At 36.7% G+C, this 19,983-nt stretch overlaps 1 protein-coding gene across 1 annotated transcript in view; it reads right to left on the bottom strand.

Moving 5' to 3' along the window:
• LOC140143471 (guanine nucleotide-binding protein G(s) subunit alpha-like) overlaps positions 1 to 19,983 on the bottom strand; it is a 79,736-nt gene that overhangs the window by 38,348 nt on the left and 21,405 nt on the right. Inside the window, exons 2-3 of the mRNA XM_072165305.1 lie at positions 13,606 to 13,861; positions 11,921 to 12,486 (exon numbers count right to left, since the gene is read on the bottom strand). Coding sequence (XP_072021406.1) covers positions 11,921 to 12,074 — 154 coding nt within the window. The 5' untranslated portion in view covers positions 12,075 to 12,486; positions 13,606 to 13,861. The remainder of the gene's footprint in view (positions 1 to 11,920; positions 12,487 to 13,605; positions 13,862 to 19,983) is intronic.

The raw sequence follows: 19,983 nt of genomic DNA, 5'->3' as shown, positions 1-19,983 counted from the left end.
TCTTTCTTTCTTTCTTTCTTTTAATCTTTCCCTTCTTCCTTCCTTCCCTCCCTCCTTCCTTCCTTCTTCCCTTCCTTCCTTCTAAGTTTCTTTACATAGGCATAAAATCTCGGGGTGAGGAATAAATCCCCAAATATTTTAGGGGCATGGTCTATACAATCACCTCCATGTTGACGCATGTGTGTGGGTTTCTTTCGTTCGTTCTTTCTTTCTTTTATATTTGTTTCTGTTTCATGGGCGTAAATTCCGGTGATGGGGATGGGGATAACCCCCCCCCCCCCCCATATTTTGCTATGGGAAATGGTCCATACAATCACCCAAAGTTGACACCTGTATAGTGCACTTTTGCACCATATAATTCACCATTTTAACTTCATTACTTCGTTGTCATAACTTCATAACAAACATTAACATATTCGATACAAACATTTAGAAAGAGTATACAGGGCATTCATTCTCTTCAAATTGCTGGGTCAAATCTTAGAATTTCATTTTATGGACATCTGTAAGAAGTACGGGGCTCAAACTTGGTTACAACAAACATCAAGACCAGGTGAATATCAATGAACATCATGAATGAGTCATGTCAAAGGTCATCTGGGGTCAAATCTTAGAATCGTATTATCTGGACATCTGCAACTCGTATGGGGCTCACACTCGGTGACAACAAACCTCATGACCAGGGGAACATTTGTATAACATTTTGCAGGGGTCAGATACCTCCAAAACACCAACATGCCCACTCCGGTTTGTGGTCTATGACCATCATTTGCCACTAGTTTTTTCTTTGACTTTCTCTTCACTATTTTCAATCAGTTTCACATTTACGTAAAATACGGTTCAAATTTTTTTTCTGACTTGCAAAATCTCTCTTGGTATATAATGGCAATATGAGGTCCTTGGACTATGAGTGTGACAGAGGGCGTTTGCATGGTCTGCACACAATCAGGGCCTGCACACAATCAAGGTCAGGCTCGTCAGTCCTCCTATTTTGTTATGCTTATCTAACTCGGCGGGGCCTATTAATTGATATCCTTGACCTGTACGCAGCCTCATTAATATCGTGATGATAAGATCACTGTTTGGGGAAATTAAATACAATATTTTGAGAAAATTATATTATTGTTTGGGGGAAATTAAATCCTGTTTGAATCCTGTTTGGGGAAAATTAAATCATGTTTAGGGGAAATTATTTTTTTTGGGGGATATTAATTTCTGTGTTTTTTTTTTTGGGGGGAATTAAATCGTGTTTGGGGGAAATTAAATCATGGTTTGGGGGAAATATAATCGTGTTTGGGGGAAAATTAAATTAAATCCTGTTTGGGGGACATTAAATCGTATTCGGGGGAAATGAAATTAAATCGTGTTTGGGATGAATTAAATCGTGTTTGGGGGAAATTAAATCGTGTTTGGGGGGAATTAAATTAAACCCTGTTTGGGGGAAATTAAATCCGGTTTGGGGGAAATTAAATTATATCGTGTTTGGGGTGAATTAAATCCGGTTTGGGGGAAATTAAATTAAATCGTGTTTGGGGGAAAATTAAGTCGTGTTTGGGGAAATTAAATCATGTTTGGGGGAAATTAAATCATGTTTGGGGGAAATTAAATCATGTTGGGGAAATTAAATCATGTTTGGGGGAAATTAAATCATTTTGGGGGAAATTAAATCATGTTTGGGGGAAATTTAATCATATTTGGGGGAAATTAAATCATGTTGGGGGAAATTAAATCATGTTTGGGGAAATTAAATCATGTTTGGGGAAAATTGAATCATGTTTGGGGGAAATTAAATCATGTTTGGGGGAAATTAAATCATGTTTGGGGAAAATTAAATCATGTTTGGGGAAATTAAATCATGTTGGGGAAATTGAATCATGTTGGGGGGAAATTAAATCATGTTTGGGGAAATTAAATCATGTTTGGGGGAAATTAAATCATAGTTGGGGGAAATGATAGCTGTCGAACACCGTAACAGACACTTATAGCATTCCGTTATTTTTAGTTCATCTCAGTCGCTTTTCATTTATACGCTGGCGAAGTTACGTAATAATCGGATTAACTACCATAGCAATAGGTGAAAACAATTTTTGAATATACCGCGCTGCACTGATACGTTCATGCGGTACCTCTTCATTGAACCATATCATGCTGATTACTTGCACCTGTAAGATTAGTATCTTTGAAAAGACCAGTATTGTATTCAATCTATGATTGCAGACATACACAGGTGATGAGTGTAACCTGCTTGTAGTGCAGCGCGGTATGTTCAAAATTGTTTTCACCTATTGCTATGGTAATTAATCCGATTAATTACGTAACTTCGCCAGCGTATAGCTGATGAAATGTTCCTAGTGACTGAGGTTGCTCAAAATACAGGTTGTATACCACTTTGGGAGGGGTTACCGGGTCTCCGTATCAGTCCGAAACACCACCGTCAGTCCGAACACTCTTAGTTCGAACCACCGCTAGTCCAAATTTTTAGGGTTAGGGAAAGAGTAAGGGTTAGGTTTAGGGTTCGGGTTATGGTTATGGTTATGGTTATGGTTATGGTTATGGTTATGGTTATGGTTATGGTTATGGTTATGGTTATAGTTATGGTTATGGTTATGGTCATGGTTATGGTTAGGGTTAGGGTTATAGTTACGTTTAGAGTTAGGGTTAGCGCCCAGGGTTAGCGTTAGGTAGGCTTAAAATTTGGACTAGCGGTGGTTCGGACTGACGGCGTTTCGGACTGACGGGGTGTACCCCTTCGATTTTGATCATGATGGTGAGAGTGATGGTGTTGATGATGATGATGATGATGATGATGATGATGATGATGATGATGATAATTTTTAAAGTCTCTGTGTACAGCGCCTTGATCTCTTTGATAAGGCGCTTCATAAATGCTGTCTAATAATAATAATAATAATAATAATAATAATAATAATAATAATAATAATAATAATAATAATAATAATAATAATATGATGATGATGATGGTATGATCATGATGATCACGGTGACGATGTTGACGACGATGATCATGATGATACCGGGTGATGATAATGATGAGGAGGTGGACGGGAAAGAGGAGAACGATGATATCATCATGATGACGATAGTGATCATCATGATTGATGATCATGATAACGTGTGATAAAAATTATTATTTGCGTTCTCAAAATTAATGTGCGAAGGAAATAAACTTGCTATTTCGATAAACCATGAAATTTGATTCGAACCACCGGTAGTCCGAATTTTTAGGGTTAGGGAAAGAGTAAGGGTTAGGTTTAGGGTTCGGGTTATGGTTATGGTTATGGTTATGGTTATGGTTATGGTTATGGTTATGGTTATAGTTATAGTTATAGTTATAGTTATAGTTATAGTTATGGTTATGGTTATGGTTATGGTTATGGTTATAGTTACGTTTAGAGTTAGGGTTAGCGCCCAGGGTTAGCGTTAGGTAGGCTTAAAATTTGGACTAGCGGTGGTTCGGACTGACGGCGTTTCGGACTGACGGGGTGTACCCCTTCGATTTTGATCATGATGGTGAGAGTGATGGTGTTGTTGATGATGATGATGATGATGATGATGATGATGATGATGATGATGATGATGATGATGATGATGATAATTTTTAAAGTCTCTGTGTACAGCGCCTTGATCTCTTTGATAAGGCGCTTCATAAATGCTGTCTAATAATAATAATAATAATAATAATAATAATAATAATAATAATAATAATAATAATAATAATAATAATAATAATGATGATGATGATGGTATGATCATGATGATCACGGTGACGATGTTGACGACGATGATCATGATGATACCGGGTGATGATAATGATGAGGAGGTGGACGGGAAAGAGGAGAACGATGATGTCATCATGATGACGATAGTGATCATCATGATTGATGATCATGATAACGTGTGATAAAAATTATTATTTGCGTTCTCAAAATTAATGTGCGAAGGAAATAAACTTGCTATTTCGATAAACCATAAAATTTGATTGAATAACCAGCGAAAGGAAAGACAGCATTATACCTACATTATTGAGAAAAGAAAGAAAAGAAACCAGGACAGAAAAGGCCAGGAAGAGGCGGTGAATATGCTGCGGCCAAGCAAACACTGACCGTTTTCGAAATCATTAGCATTAAAAACGTTTTACAACATTCACAAACATTTTTTTGAAATCTTGCTACGAAACATTCTAATAATGTATATTTAGAGTTGATAAAATATATTTTGCATAATTTTGCGAAGAAGAGGAGGAAGGTGCGGGATTGGACCTTTAGCGTATTAGCGCAATTTTGCTAATCACGCTATTAGCATAGGATTAGCGTATAGGGTCTATGTAAATTAGCGCTAATTGCAACGCTAGCCAAAAGGTGCACTAATTCGCTAAAGGCCAATAATTTTTTGACCAAAACTGCTCTAAGTGAGAGAACGCAATTAGCGCTAATAGCGCTATTAGCGCTAATTAGCGCTTTATAGCGTTTTAGCGCTAATAACGCTAATTAGCATGACCTAGCACGCTGACGCTAATTTGCTCAATTGAAGGTGAAGTCCCAGTGAGAGGGGCGCAATTAGCGCTAATAGCGCTATTAGCGCTAATTAGCGCTTTATAGCGTTTTAGCGCTAATAACGCTAATTAGCATGACCTAGCACGCTGACGCTAATTTGCTAAATTGAAGGTGAAGTCCCAGTGAGAGGGGCGCTATTAGCGCTAATTAGCGCTTTATAGCGTTTGAGCGCTAATGACGCTAATTAGCATGACCTAGCACGCTGACGCTAATTTGCTAAATTGAAGGTGAAGTCCCAGTGAGAGGGGCGCAATTAGCGCTAATAGCGCTATTAGCGCTAATTAGCGCTTTATAGCGTTTTAGCGCTAATAACGCTAATTAGCATGATCTAGCACGCTGACGCTAATTTGCTAAATTGAAGGTGAAGTCCCAGTGAGAGGGGCGCAATTAGCTCTAATAGCGCTATTAGCGCTAATTAGCTATAATTGCGCTATTAGCGCTAATTGCGCCCCACTGACTGGGACATCTACAATTTTCTAATGTAGCGACAGAATGCCAGGTACCGGTTATTAGCGTTATTAGCGCTTAAACATTAAATGATGCTAATTAGCGCTAATAGCGCAAAGTAGCGTCAGAGTGCTAGGTAACGCTAGTTGCGCTAATTAGCGTAAGAGTGCTAGGTACCGCTAATTAGCGTTATTAGCGCTAAAACGCTACATTACGCTAAATAGCGCTAATTGCGCTATTAGCGCTAATTGCGCCCCACTGACTGGGACATCTACAATTTTCTAATGTAGCGACAGAATGCCAGGTACCGGTTATTAGCGTTATTATCGCTTAAACGCTAAATGACGCCAATTAGCGCTAATAGCGCAAAGTAGCGTCAGAGTGCTAGGTAACGCTAATTGCGCTAATTAGCGTAAGAGTGCTAAGTACCGCTAATTAGCGCTAAAACGCTACATGACGCTAAATAGCGCTAATTGCGCTATTAGCGCTAATTGCGCCCCACTGACTGGGACATCTACAATTTTTTAATTTAGCGACAGAATGCCAGGTACCGGTTACATGACGCTAATTAGCGCTAATAGCGCAAAGTAGCGTCAGAGTGCTAGGTAACGCTAATTAACGTTATTAGTTCTAAAACGCTAGATCACGCTAAATAGCGTTATTAGCGCTAAAACGCTACATTACGCTAAATAGCGCTAATTGCGCTATTAGCGCTAATTGCGCCCCACTGACTGGGACATCTACAATTTTCTAATGTAGCGACAGAATGCCAGGTACCGGTTATTAGCGTTATTATCGCTTAAACGCTAAATGACGCCAATTAGCGCTAATAGCGCAAAGTAGCGTCAGAGTGCTGGGTAACGCTAATTGCGCTAATTAGCGTAAGAGTGCTAAGTACCGCTAATTAGCGCTAAAACGCTACATGACGCTAAATAGCGCTAATTGCGCTATTAGCGCCCCACTGACTGGGACATCTACAATTTTTTAATTTAGCGACAGAATGCCAGGTACCGGTTACATGACGCTAATTAGCGCTAATAGCGCAAAGTAGCGTCAGAGTGCTAGGTAACGCTAATTAACGTTATTAGTTCTAAAACGCTAGATCACGCTAAATAGCGCTAATTGCGCGATTTAACGTCATAGTGCTAAATACCGCTAATTGTGCCATAATTAGCGTAATTAGCGCTAAAACGCTACATGACACTAATTAGCGCCAATTGTGCTATAATTAGCGTTATTAGCACTAAAACGCTACATGATGCTAATTAGCACTCATTGTAATTTTTAGCATTAGCGTTGGTGCTAACTCTCGGCGCTAAAGCGCTAAAGAGCCAATCCCGCACCTTCTACAAGAAGAGGAAACCAGGAGAAGAAGATGGAGGAGGAAGAACGAGCATTAGGTGGCTCTTAGTGATGATGTTGGAGTCTGGAGACGTTTGTTTTGGGAATACATCAAACAAGTTGACCCGGGGGAGTACACAGTACAAATGACCATACGGGGACGTGTCGCAAACATGGGTAGTATTTTCGGATCTTGGTATATCAATGAACCCTTTTCCTAGGCCAATTTTGGTAAATGGGTGGGCCCTTTTTTTTAAAATGGCCCATTTTTTCCTCAATGTTGTAAAAATTAAGACAATTTTGTAAAATTTAGCCGAAATTCACTTTTTGTATATCGATGGGTCCAAATTTCTTGAAAAATTGGTATATTGATGGTTGATGGGTCCTCTTTCAAATTCTCAGCGGCACACTCCTACTCAAACCAGTATCCCCCTACCCCGGCATTTTGGTCAAACATGGCGGTAGAGTTCAATGACCATTTAGCTTGGCTTAATTGTCTGTAGAATAATATTAGTTATGGCCGGTTAAAGTTCACATGTGATCGTGATTTAAATAGGATAGAAGCTCTGATAAACCTTTTCTTATCTCACGATGTAAACTCATTTGGTCTATAAATAGCACGTGATATTATAGAAGGCAAACAAACGGTACACACAAGTACAACCATCATGGCCGTTGATTTCATAAACTAGTAAATCTGGACTAACTTCGTTTTTTGTTCGACATGGCAAAGCCTACCCATAACCCTAACCATAACCATAAACCTAATCATCCTACCCATAACCCTAACATAACCATAACCATTACCCTAACCATAACCCTATAACCCAGAGGATGATTTAAGCACTTCCCAGCAAGTCTTGCGGTTAGCACAGCTGTGTGAGTGAACATGACCACTGCCCGCCCACTGCATACACATGTGCATGGTTAAATTTGAATTTTGACAGATATATTTACAGTAAAAACACCTTCAAAAAGTTGGTCGATTTCACATTTTATGTTATCTACAGAAGGTGTGAATTATCCTTCATGCATACATCACTTTAGATCTGAAATCGACCAAGTAATAATGACACACGGGTAATTCTAAAACAACATCTTTTGCACAGAGTTCAATGGGATTTGAAAAGTAAAGTGGCACTTGAAACTCTAGTGATAACACTTTTACAGTGCATGATGGGGCTTCCTTAAATCATCCTCTGCCTATAACCATAACATAAACCTAATCATAACTCTAACCATCACCCTATAACCATCGCCATAACCGGGATCATAACCCTATACACAACCCTAACTATAACCCTAATCACAACCCTATAACCATAATCATAACCCTAACCCTAATCATAACCCTAACCATAACCCTAATCATAACCCTAATCATAACCCTAACATGCATCACCATAACCAGATCATAACCCTAATCATAATTCATAACCCTAACCATAGCCCAATACTTTAATAATCCTCGTTACCCTATAAACCTAATCATAACCCTAACCCTAATCATAACCATAACCATAACCCTAACCCTACCCATAACCACGAACCATAAAGCTAATCATAACCCTAACCATCACCCTATAAACCATCAACATAACCGGGACCATAACCCTAATCATAACCCTAATCATAACACTAATCATAACCCTAACCATAGCCTCAATCTTCAATAATCCTCATTAACCTATAACCCTAACCATAAACCTAATCATAACCCTAACCCTAACCATAACCATAAACCTAACCATAACCACAAACCCAATCATAACCCTAACCATAACCATAACTATAATCCATAAACCCAATCATAACCCTAACCATAACCATAATCCATAAACCATAACCCTATAATCATAACCCTAACCATCACCATAACCGGATCATAACCCTAATCATAACCCTAACCATAGCCCCAATACTTTAATAATCCTCATTAACCTATAACCCTAACCATAAACCTAATCATAACCCTAACCATAACCATAAACCTAATCATAACCCTAACCATAACCATAATCATAATCCATAACCATAACCCTAACCATAGCCCCAATACTCAATAATCCTCATTACCCTATAAACCTAATCATAATCATAACCCTAACCCTAACCATAATCATAAACCTAACACTAACCATCACCTTATAAACCATCACCATAATCTGGAACATAACCCTAATCGTAACCCTAACCATAAACCTAATCATAACCCTAACCATAACCACAGACCTAATCATAACCCTAACCATGACCATAAACCCATAATCACAACCCTAAACCTAACCATAAACCTATTCATAACCCTAACTTACCCTAACCCTAACCTTAACCCTAACCATAAACCTAGTCATAACCCTAAACATCACCCTATAATTACCATCACCACAACCGGGACCATAACCCTAGTCATAACCCTATTTAGACCCAATCCTCAATACCATGAATCTCTGCTGCTCTAACCCCTAACCCTACTCCCCGAACCCTAATGAAAGTCAAGTAACCCGGTATTTTGTTGGTGAATACAATGATTACGTATACATTTCTTCAAAACCAGCAGTCAATATCTTATGTAGAATGGGATTGAAATTGGACGGTATTTGCACAGGTTTTTTTAGCAGCTAAAGATGCGGCAATGATGATCAGATATTTCATATTTATCCTTTTCAAGCCTCAGTCCAAAATATTCCGAAGTTCATAATTTCCATGCCCCCCGAACATCAACATTAAAAACAAAATATTGCCAAATAATACGAGTTCTTGGAAGCTCAACGGAATTAAGGCGTTTCTAGTCTGTCAGTCGATCGTTTTTCAATATCTAAATCAATATATTATTGCAAAATAACACTTTGATGTTTTGCAAAAGTTCATTCTACAAAACATTTACTTGCTTGATTTATTGTTGTTATTGAGTTATGTACATTTAAAAAAATTTTTGTTGTTGTTTCAGCCCTCTTTACAACATAACTCAAGAATTCTTCTACACACTCGCTACAAAATGATAAATGCAATTTTTGCCAAAGCTCACTACCATTTGCAAGATGCCTGAACTACCAAATCACAACAGTTTGCTCAAATAGTTGCTAACCTTAAAGAAAGCGCACATTAGTTTAATTTTGATTTTGAAATGGGCCATTTCAGTTGAAATCCATATACACCCCCTATAGAAGACATGACCTTAATCTTCCACACAGGGAGTGTGAATTTCAAATGGGGTTACCTGAATGGACTATTCCAGAAAATAGATGCACACCCCTTAATAGAGGAGTTTGGATTTCCGGACTTTTTGTCCAGGCGTAATTGTTGGAAATCCAGACTTTTAAAGTGCCCGAGTGAAAAAAATCCAGCAGAAAAATAGTTCAAAATCCGAAATCCTCAATTTGAGAGCTCATTTTGGACATTTCCATGATTGTTCCTTCATTTAATTGGATTTAAGCTTTTTCAAGTGACATTGGCAACTGGAATTCCAGTCGTTTTCAGAAAGCAGACTTGGATATCCAGGCATTTCTTAGATTGAAAAGTTACTCTTCTATAGGCGGTGTGCACTTATTTTCTGGAATAGCTCAATGATTGACTCCATTTGAAATTTCTTTGAATACATGACATATTGGAATCGGTAATAGTTTCATGTCCCGTTACAAAAGCTTTAAAGTAGCTGGAAAAATCTAAATCATGTTTTAATTGTCCGATGACATTTTAATGTCATCTTAAAAGTTTTTTGACATATGAACACCCCAACACGGATAGGAATAGCTATAGCGGGGGAACTTGAAACTGGAATAATTCGTTTTGTCGACTAGAACATTAACATCACATTCTCACAAACCAGGCCTTGCCGTCTAGATTTTAAAGGCGAGTGGTTAATCACTCGCTATAACATGGATCATGGAAGAAAGAGATAAGAAGGAACCACAACGAACGCATTCACTTTGTCCACTCCCTTTACCGACATTTAATTGACATTGTTATTCATGAGGATTTACTTTGATCAATACCCCGCGTTAAATAGGTGATTGGTATTGTACTCCATGTATTTGCATGTCTTCTGGAGCGTGTCTGAAGGATGATTTGAACTAATGACCTTCCGTGCAAGCACTCTATAGGATTTTCTCTGGTGACGTGATCATCGGTCATTGATGGCCTACATCTTTTCTTCCATTTCGCCCAATTTTCCCGAACTTTGATGACTTTTTTTCTCAGAGTTGGCAGTCTTTGGCACTGAAACGAGTTAGCTAGTTACGATCATACACATATAAACTATTAAATTAAACAGATTTCATGTACCGGACTCAACCGGAACATTGTGCATTATTTAAGAACATTTTGCATCTATTTTTCATCGAAAAATCACCAAAATCTTACCTTATTTGTTAAAGATGAAACTCAGCAAAAAAACGGCCGATTTTGATGACCTTTTCGATGTGTTAAAGGACATTTTCTACACAACACGATCAAGAAAACAGTTTGACTGTAGATCCCAAAACAAAGCTACTATACAAGTTCAGAGCATCAGTGAAATTCCATAATCTTACTTCTGGGTAGCGTTTGTTTGTTCTTGGATGGGTTTGTTATAGTTTTTTCAGTAATGATTTCGCCAAGCATCGATCGCGGTAAATGGATCATACATGAAAGTAAGTACCATGGATAGCTTTTCTTTTCATGCGTCAATAGATAAGCGGATTAAAACTTGGCCGATCGAAGTCGTTGTGGTTCCTTCTCATCTCTTTCTTCCATGCATGGATCTAGGCGAGTGGTCAAATTTTCACTTTCTATATGCTTGGGGGAGTACAGAATCGATTAAATGCTGAAATGGCTGATTCAATGGCTGATTTTGGGAGATTCAAAGCGAGTGATATTTAGTGTCTATAGCGAGGGGAAAATCGCTCACTAGAAATCGAGTTTGGACGAGCGGTGGCGAGCGAGAGCGATTGCTCGCCTCAAACGGCAAGGCCTGCAAAATGCACACAAAAAGGCAATTTCTTGTCAAATCAACTACCAAAAATAATAGGTTTCCTTTTGTTCACTTATAACCTAGTCTGTCATGTATACAGAACCCTCTCTCAAAATGGTTCTAGAAAGAACCATTTTCCTTAAAATGGTTCTAAAGAGAACCAAAAAAAGGTTCTATCAGATTTTTTGTTTCTACAAAGAACCATGGTTTAAGAATCTTTTTGGTTCTATACAAAACCTTTAAAATGGTTCTATGTCAAGGAACCATTTTAAAGGTTTTCTACAGAACCTAAAAAAGTTCTCAAACACACAAAAATGGTTCTCTACCGAACAAAAAAAAAAGATGATAGAACTATTTTGGTTCCTAGTATTAGAACCACTTTTTCGGGAAATGGTTCTTTCTAGAACTATTTTGGGAGAGGGCAAAAAATCAACAGTCGAATCCCATTTTTCTAAAAGTGTATATCGACCGTTCAGTGTCAGAAGTGGGTAAGTGCAGTAGCTGCCCTGTGAACAGTTGGCAATTCACACACAGTATATTGTATTCATCTACACAAGGCAGCTACACATGGCAGCTATTTCACTTACCCCCTTCGATATGTACTCACCTGTAAGCAAAAGTCTCATAGTCTTCCTCATATATTTCTTATACGTCTTCTTTTCATCCTTCAGCCATTTATCTATCTGTTTGCTCCTTTCAGTCGGTGTAATAAGTCCTTCTGCCATAGTGTTACATGTAGTGAGACTGTGGCTCAGGCCCATCACATCAAAAAAATCTTATTTATTGCTCAAATCTCCTATCTTTATAAGACAATTGCTTTAGCGAAGTCATCAATATCAATTTTCCCACTGATCAGTACCAGTGTAACCTGCTATCATAGCCACCGTCATTATGATTTAAGTTAGTATTTCAGTGCAATGTTGCAAACAAAAGTTTATAAACAAAATTTAGAGCTTGAGCTCATCATTTATGATCATTCAACTCGTCCGATACATTTCCATGGTCCTACATAAATTATAGGCCAAAGACGGACAATGGACGGAAAATATTCAAGCGAATGAAGACGCAGTTTTCCTATATATTTCCTTTTTGATACAATGGTCCACCAGTGCACAAAGTTAGTCCGAGCTGAATAAGTTCATTATTATTAAGTCCAATTCCGGCTGAGAAAGTCTGAAAGAATGAACATTTTGACAATATTAATGATTTAAAAATTGATCAGTTGTTTTTACATCAATTAATCTAACTTTAATAGGAAACTACTAAATGCTTATCAACTAATGCTGGTTTCATACTTTCTGCCGCTTGCCGCTGAGCGGCATGACGCTTCATCATGCCGCTTGTACTTTTCTGCAAGCGGAGCGGCATACCGCTGAGCGGCAGCGGCATGAGTCTGAAAGCCACTCTTGCCGCTCAGCACCGCTCCAAAATCGTATTTTGTTCTCATACGTCAGAGCGGCACCGCTCCGAGTTGAAGCGGTGGAGTGATCGATATATCGGCTTGCCGCTGGTCACCGCTAGCGTTTTAGAGATTGCGCAGTGAAGTAAAATCATCTTCACAGCGGCAAAGCGGCAAGCGGCAGAAAAGTATGAAACCAGCATAAAAATGTTTGAATATGCTTAGTCATTATACTCGCTTTTAACACAGATCTTGTTTTTAGCTTTTTGACCACTCACTCACTCACTCACTCACTCACTTAATAACTCATTCAATAATTCAATCACTTACTCAAATAACTCACTCACTTGCTCAATAACTTACTCACTCACTCACTCAATCAATCAATCATTCATTCAATCAATCACTTAATCATTCACTCACTCAATCCCCTAACCATCCACGCATCGTCTCAATAACTCTCTCATTCACTCAATCATTCAACTCATCAATCAAACACTCAATCGTAATATCAATCAATCAATCAATCAATCACTCAATCATCTCTTCGATGATCTCTTCAATAAATCACTTAATCAATCACTAAACTCACTCTAATACTTGCTCTTTAACATATTGTAAATCCGGGTGCTTAATATTTCATTTTCACGCGACAATGAATTACTAGTACATGAAACCTGTACCGAACTATTTACAATTTTACACGTCTAATCCATGTAAGCCTACGCTTAATCTACGGTTAATTTCACAGAATCCGTCCGGCACAAATCACAGTCAATGAGCTCCGTATTCCAGCTCCCACATGACAACAAACTTCAACCAGGAAATTAATAGAGTATTATCTAGGCCGTTATATAAATAGCCAAATACGCAGAGAAAAATATCTCACTTACTTAATTTTACGCAGATCTGGTGTCACAAAATGCAAGCAATTCTTCGGGTAGATTAGTATGGTATAAAATCAGCACCAACTAGATCCTATTATCTTCGGAAAATCTTTGGTAGTAGTCATGGTAGTGGTGGCTAGTAGTCGGAATGGTAAAGCGTTTTCATTGAGTTGGCGAAGCAGATATGTGCCAAGCCAAAAGGGTCCAAAGGGCTGCAGTAAGCATGACGTTGACACATGGATATACATAGACCCGGGCTGATCTGTTGTGTATAAAGAGGAACTTAAAAATCTATTTATACTTCCACAGAATCCACACAATATAATATAACAGAGATACGCATGACAGGTCACAAAATGCCAAACATATTCCCCAAGAGAGAGTACCGGTATATTACATTGTAATATATATGTGCAGTCATATAGTCCCGTCAATGTCATGGCTAACCGTGAAAAACTGTCAATACTACATAAATTATTCTATTTCCATATCCGAAAATAATAACAAAACCGCGTAAGAATTTCTAATTTCTATGCCAATTATGCAACAAAAAGGATAAATTATATCTAATATTAAAAAATATGCATGCATCAAACTATATTATAAACAATTCGCATAGTATTAAACATATACTTTAATTAAGCACAAGATATTCTTAGTTTAAATAGTTCGTACAGTTTGGTAAGGTCATGCTTTGCCTTTTTAATAATAGACGCACAAAATTCTATTTTTAACTTCGTCTCGCAAATTCTATAGCTATTCAAGCGGAATGAAATGATATATTTCCCAATTTTCTGCCAAATTGAACAAAATGCTTGTAACAGATCTGTTTGGTCAATCCTTACAATTCATTTCAATTTAATTATTCCTTTAGTTCAATGTTTTCAGTAATTTAATTAACAAGAATATTGCGGAGAGTTGCGTCAACCCTTAAACCATACTTTAAAAAAATTTCGACATAGTAATTGAATATACCAAGCACATTGTCGTATACGTGCAATTCAATTATACATGCGGAAAATTGATTTTAATTGAAAAAGACTTGTATATATAATATTTCCCTATAAATGGGAAATTGCCATTGTCTTGTTCATATCGTATCAGAAATATGCTTAAAATACATGTATCATTGGATGAAAATGTCGATAAAAATTGCAAATAGCGCCACGATATGGGATTGAAAGATTAACTTTCATGCGGTAAAAAAACCCCATTATTGTGTCATTTTTCCCGCGGAAAATAGAGAATTTAGCGTGACATTCTACGGGCCCGACCGACCCAGATTTTGAACAAATTGGGGAAAAAATTATCGTGTACAAATGAATGCCGACCCAAATTTCGGAAGTTCAGGAACAATTTTTTGTTTGTATTTTCTCAAATTGCATATTATTTACAGATTTTGGTGATTTGTTGGGGTCATCCCCCCCAAAAAAAAAAAAGCCGACCGACCGACACTACTTGAAAGGTCCGTCCGCCCGTAGAACACTGGGTTTGTTTTTTTCATCGCCTTAGCTAATATCAAAAATAAAGTTTTGAGCGTTTGAAAAATCATGCATGCTCATGGGACGGACATGATATCCCTTATATCAAGCCTTGGAATCTCCTTTATAGAACTGATACATTTCTTCTTGTGTGTCAGCTTTATTTGCCTCAATATTTCGATTTTCATTATCTAAATCAATATAGGCTAATTATTGAAAAAGAACACTTTGATATTTTGCAAAAGTTCATTCTACAAATCATGTACTTTGAAAACTAGTTGTTGTTAATGAGTTATGTACGTTTTACAAAAGTGTTGTTGTGTCAGGCCTCTTTACAACATAACTCAAGAACCAACAGGACCTACAAAAGTATATATCTGTGATATTTGAATTCTTCTACACGCTCGCTATGAAATGATCAATGCAATTTTTGCCAAAGCTTACTACCATTCGCAAAATGCTCACGGTGAACTATACCAAATAGCAACAGTTTAAAATAGTTGTTAACCTTAACATGTTTAATAGCACTAGTTCAGTAGTATATTTCCTGCATTTTACAGATAGTTACACCAAACCAAAAGGTACAAGGCCTATTATTTATCATAGTGTTGAAATTATTGGTTATCATTAGGAACGCACAAATCAGCCAAAGTCATGATAGTGTAAAATGTAGCAACATCAACATTGACTTTGATGATAGGCGGCGGAGGAAGGGGAATGGGGTGTCCCGGCCTCGAAAATTTTCCATGGGGTCGTCCTCCATCCCCCTATAAATCCTAACAGAATAAAAAATAATAACCGTAAAGATTCGCCTAAGTAAGTGCATTTTAGGCGTAACCTAGTGCCCTCCCGTAAAATTCTCATAGCAAATTATGGCATGGAACCTTAATTCTTGTTGTGATTTCAGAGGAGGGAGGGAGTTCTCTATATTTTGCACATGAAAATGAAATTTACCCCCAAAGCAAAGAAGCCCAATTTACCCCCAAAGCAAAAAAAGCCCAAGTGCGCCATTAGGCGAATCTTTCAAGCTCAATACCGCGTTTTTGCCGTAGGATAAGATTGGAAAATTATGCGTGCTTCGCGCGCTGGCCTAGTATCAATCAGCAAAAAAATTCCCGGCAAAATTCACGTGTCCCAGTAAGCTCCAGTAACATCATAACAAAATACTCTCGCCCCTCCCCCCCCCCTTAAATTTGAATGCTGCTGTCACAGTGCAGGGGAATGTTTTCCAAATAATATGAAGAAAAGGCTTCTTTTTAATTGGAGAAACCTTCCGAATTCCGTCGCTTTCATGAGCATCTCAATTCACGTTCTATCGTTGTTATGGTTACCAAATTATAGACAGTATGGCTTCTGAATGTTTGTAATCAGAAATTTGCATGCCATATATTAGGCTCAAGTCCGAGGCGAAAAGTTAACAAAGAAACGAAACCTGTCAAACGTTCCATGTTTTTTTTTTAGTTTAATGTATTATAGTTTTGTTCTGAATATTCACGAACTGTTACTAGATCATGAGATGTATTAACAATGTTAACCCAGCAAACACAAAACGTTTTCGACATCATTCGCAAAAGGTTATAAAATGTTGTCAGAAAACGTTTAAATGTCGGGTTATATAAAGGGTATATTAAGGGTATAAAACGTTTTCATAACATTGAAAAACATTTTTTGATAATCTTATACTGCCCAGCAAACACAAAATGTTTTGCAGAAAACGTTTAAATGTCGGGTTATATAAAGGGTATAAAAACGTTTGAATAACATTCCAAAAACATTTTTGAAAACCTGATACAAAACATTCTAAACAGAATGTTATTTTTGGGTTGAAAAATGTTTGCCCAAAATATTTGCAATAACGTTTTAAATACGTTTTTATGACCTTTATATAACCCGACATTTAAATGTTATTAAAACGTTTTGAAGAAAATATTTCTGTGTTTGCTGGGGGAAAATATTTTAACATGTATGTTATTTAAGTGTTGACAAAATATTTGGCAAACAATTTTTGCAAAAATAGTTTACAATAACATTTTTGAAAACATTTTAGAAATATTGTTGTAGTGTGTTTTCATACAAAACGTTTTTATGACCTTTGTATAACCCGACATTTTAATGTTATTAAAATGTTTTTACCTAAACCAAAAGCCAAAATATAACTTATTTAAAACGTTTTAAAAACGTTTTTGTGTTTGCTGGGAAATGTATGATATGTAATGGGCTATTCCAGAAAACATGAAAATAAACACACATCCTATATAGAGGAGTTCAGATTTCCGGACTTTTTATCCATGTCGTGATTGTTGGAAATCCAAAGTATCCAAAGGCGAAAAAAAAATCCAGCAGAAAAATAGTTCAAAATCAGAAATCCTAAATTTGAGAGCTCGTTTTGGACATTTATGTGATTTTTTTAGTCATTTAATTCCATTTCCAAGCTTTTTCAAGTAACATTGGCAACTGAAATATTCTATAGTCGTTTTCAGAAAGCAAACATGGAAATCCAAACATTTCTTTTATTGAAAATTTTCCTCCCCGAACGAAATTACAACACTGGCCTATATGGAGCAGTGTGATACACACATAGTCATGCATAACTAGCTCGCAAATGCAAAATCGGAATTAACTGAAATTTTGGGAATAGGCTTTTTTCGTTGATATTTACTGAAAAATGTCATAAAAAGATGATCACGAAATACTACTTTAAGGTTAGTAACTATTTTAATCTGTTCCGATTTGTTAGTTCACAGCATCTTGCGAATAGCAGTGAGCTTTGGCACAAATTGTATTGATCATTTCATAGCGAGTGTGTAGAAGAATTCAAATATCACAGATATACTTTTGTAGGTCCTGTGGTTCTTGAGGTATGTTGTAAAGAGGGCTGAAACAACAACACTTTTTTAAAACTTACATAGACCTACCTCATTAAAAACAATAAATCAAGCAAGTTTTCAAAGTATATGATTTGTAGAACTTTTGCAAAACATCAAAGTGTTATTTTTCAATAATATATTGATTTAGATGATGAAAATCGATTTTTATTTTTTTTGGCTGCTTCGACCAACAATATACCTCCTCTGGACCTCTACCCTTAATTTTAATTATGGCTTCAAGATGAGATGGCACACAGCGCCACAGACTTTGATTTGTGATCACAAAAAAGCTTCTTTCTTACTGGATCTAGAATGAGTGTTTCGACAGTATTTTTGTGGGACATGAGAGCACATCAGACATATCGAATTGCATTCTGAATACGAAGAATGTCTTTCTGATATCAAATAATTTTCATTTTTGAAATTCACGATATAATACAAATTTTATGACAAATTATTAAAAGTTGATATTTTTCACATTTTTGATATATAACAGTCCTCGAAGCAAATTTTATAAATCTAATGATATATTCTTAAAGTGTATGTAGCTTGGAGGAAAAGCCGACGATCAATTGAAATTCTTGTCCTTTCATATTGAAGATTTTCCCCCCAAAAGACCTAACTTTTTTTTGGTGTTTTGGGGAAAAATCCATATCTTCAATACGAAAGGTCAACATTTTCAATTGATCGTCGGTTTTTCATCCCACCTACATATACTTTAAGTGTAAATCATCAGATTAATAAAGTTTACTTCGAGTACTGTTAAATATCAAAAATATCAATTTTTAATCATTTGCCATAAAATGTGTATTACATTGCGAATTTCAAAAAATCAAAATTATTGATATCAGAAGGACATTCTTCGTATTCAGAATGCAATTCGATATGTCTCACATGGCCCACAATAAATACTTTCCAAACGTTCATACCCCCATCCCTTAATATACCTGATCGAATTTGACCAATCAGAATTCAGAAACCTTACAACTTACATTATTTCATCGTACCGTGGGTGGTGAATCTTCTTGTGTTTTAGTTTTGACAAAAGAAGTATTATTATTGCTGCTGTTGTAACGTCTGAGCTATATAATAAAAAATACCTACTATTACATGAAAACCAGGATGTTTTCCAACCCTATCTTCTAAAAGGTAAGTTCTGTTTTAAACTCATGTATGATTAAATTCTGTATTTGCTCATTTTGTGTTCAATGAAATATGATGGTTTAAAACTCATGATTTTATATCCCTATCATTTCAACCGAATTCAGGTATTTGCTCATTTATGTTCATAAAAATCTGTTTATCTTTCTTGTTTCTTTCTTCTTAAAGTCGCTTTTTATTCAAAGGGATGATTTATCCGGGGGGTTCTACGAATTTTTTTGTATACGGGATGTGCCACGTAGAATTTTGGATGCTGACTTTTTCTATATACACTTTTTGCGGTTTTTGCTACCCATCAGCATACCAATTTTTCACAAAAAAACACCCCAAAAGTACCCAAATTTGCCATAATTAGGCATTTTTAGGTCTTTTCAATACGAAAGGTCAAAATTTTCAAATGATCGTTGGCTTTTCCTCCTATTCAGTATCGAAGTTACGTAATGTTACTATGTCAACGGGATCACGCGCTTGAGTTATGAACCACGATCGAAACAATCACCACACAAAGTATATGGCACTTGAAGGCATATCAAAATAGCGTGATCCGGTAACCAAGAGAATTACGTAACCACTTCGATGCTGAATAGCTATATACATATCATTAGATTTTTAAAACAAACTTACTGTGTGCATGGACTGTTAAATATCAAAAATATAAATTTGTAATAATTTGCCATAAAATTAGTATTATATCTCGAATTTCAAAAAATCAAATAATGGGGTATAAATGATATCACGAGGACATTCCTCGTATTCAGAATGCAATTCGATGTCTAATGCTCTTATGTCCCACAAAAAATAATGTGCAAACGTTGTTATCCGATCCCTTAACCCTTGAACTATACTGAGCCAAATTTTATAACACGGACTACAAA

The sequence above is a fragment of the Amphiura filiformis genome, unplaced genomic scaffold, assembly GCF_039555335.1.
Source record: "Amphiura filiformis unplaced genomic scaffold, Afil_fr2py scaffold_22, whole genome shotgun sequence".
Taxonomy (NCBI): domain Eukaryota; kingdom Metazoa; phylum Echinodermata; class Ophiuroidea; order Amphilepidida; family Amphiuridae; genus Amphiura; species Amphiura filiformis.
This window is presented reverse-complemented; position numbering and strand designations above follow the sequence as displayed.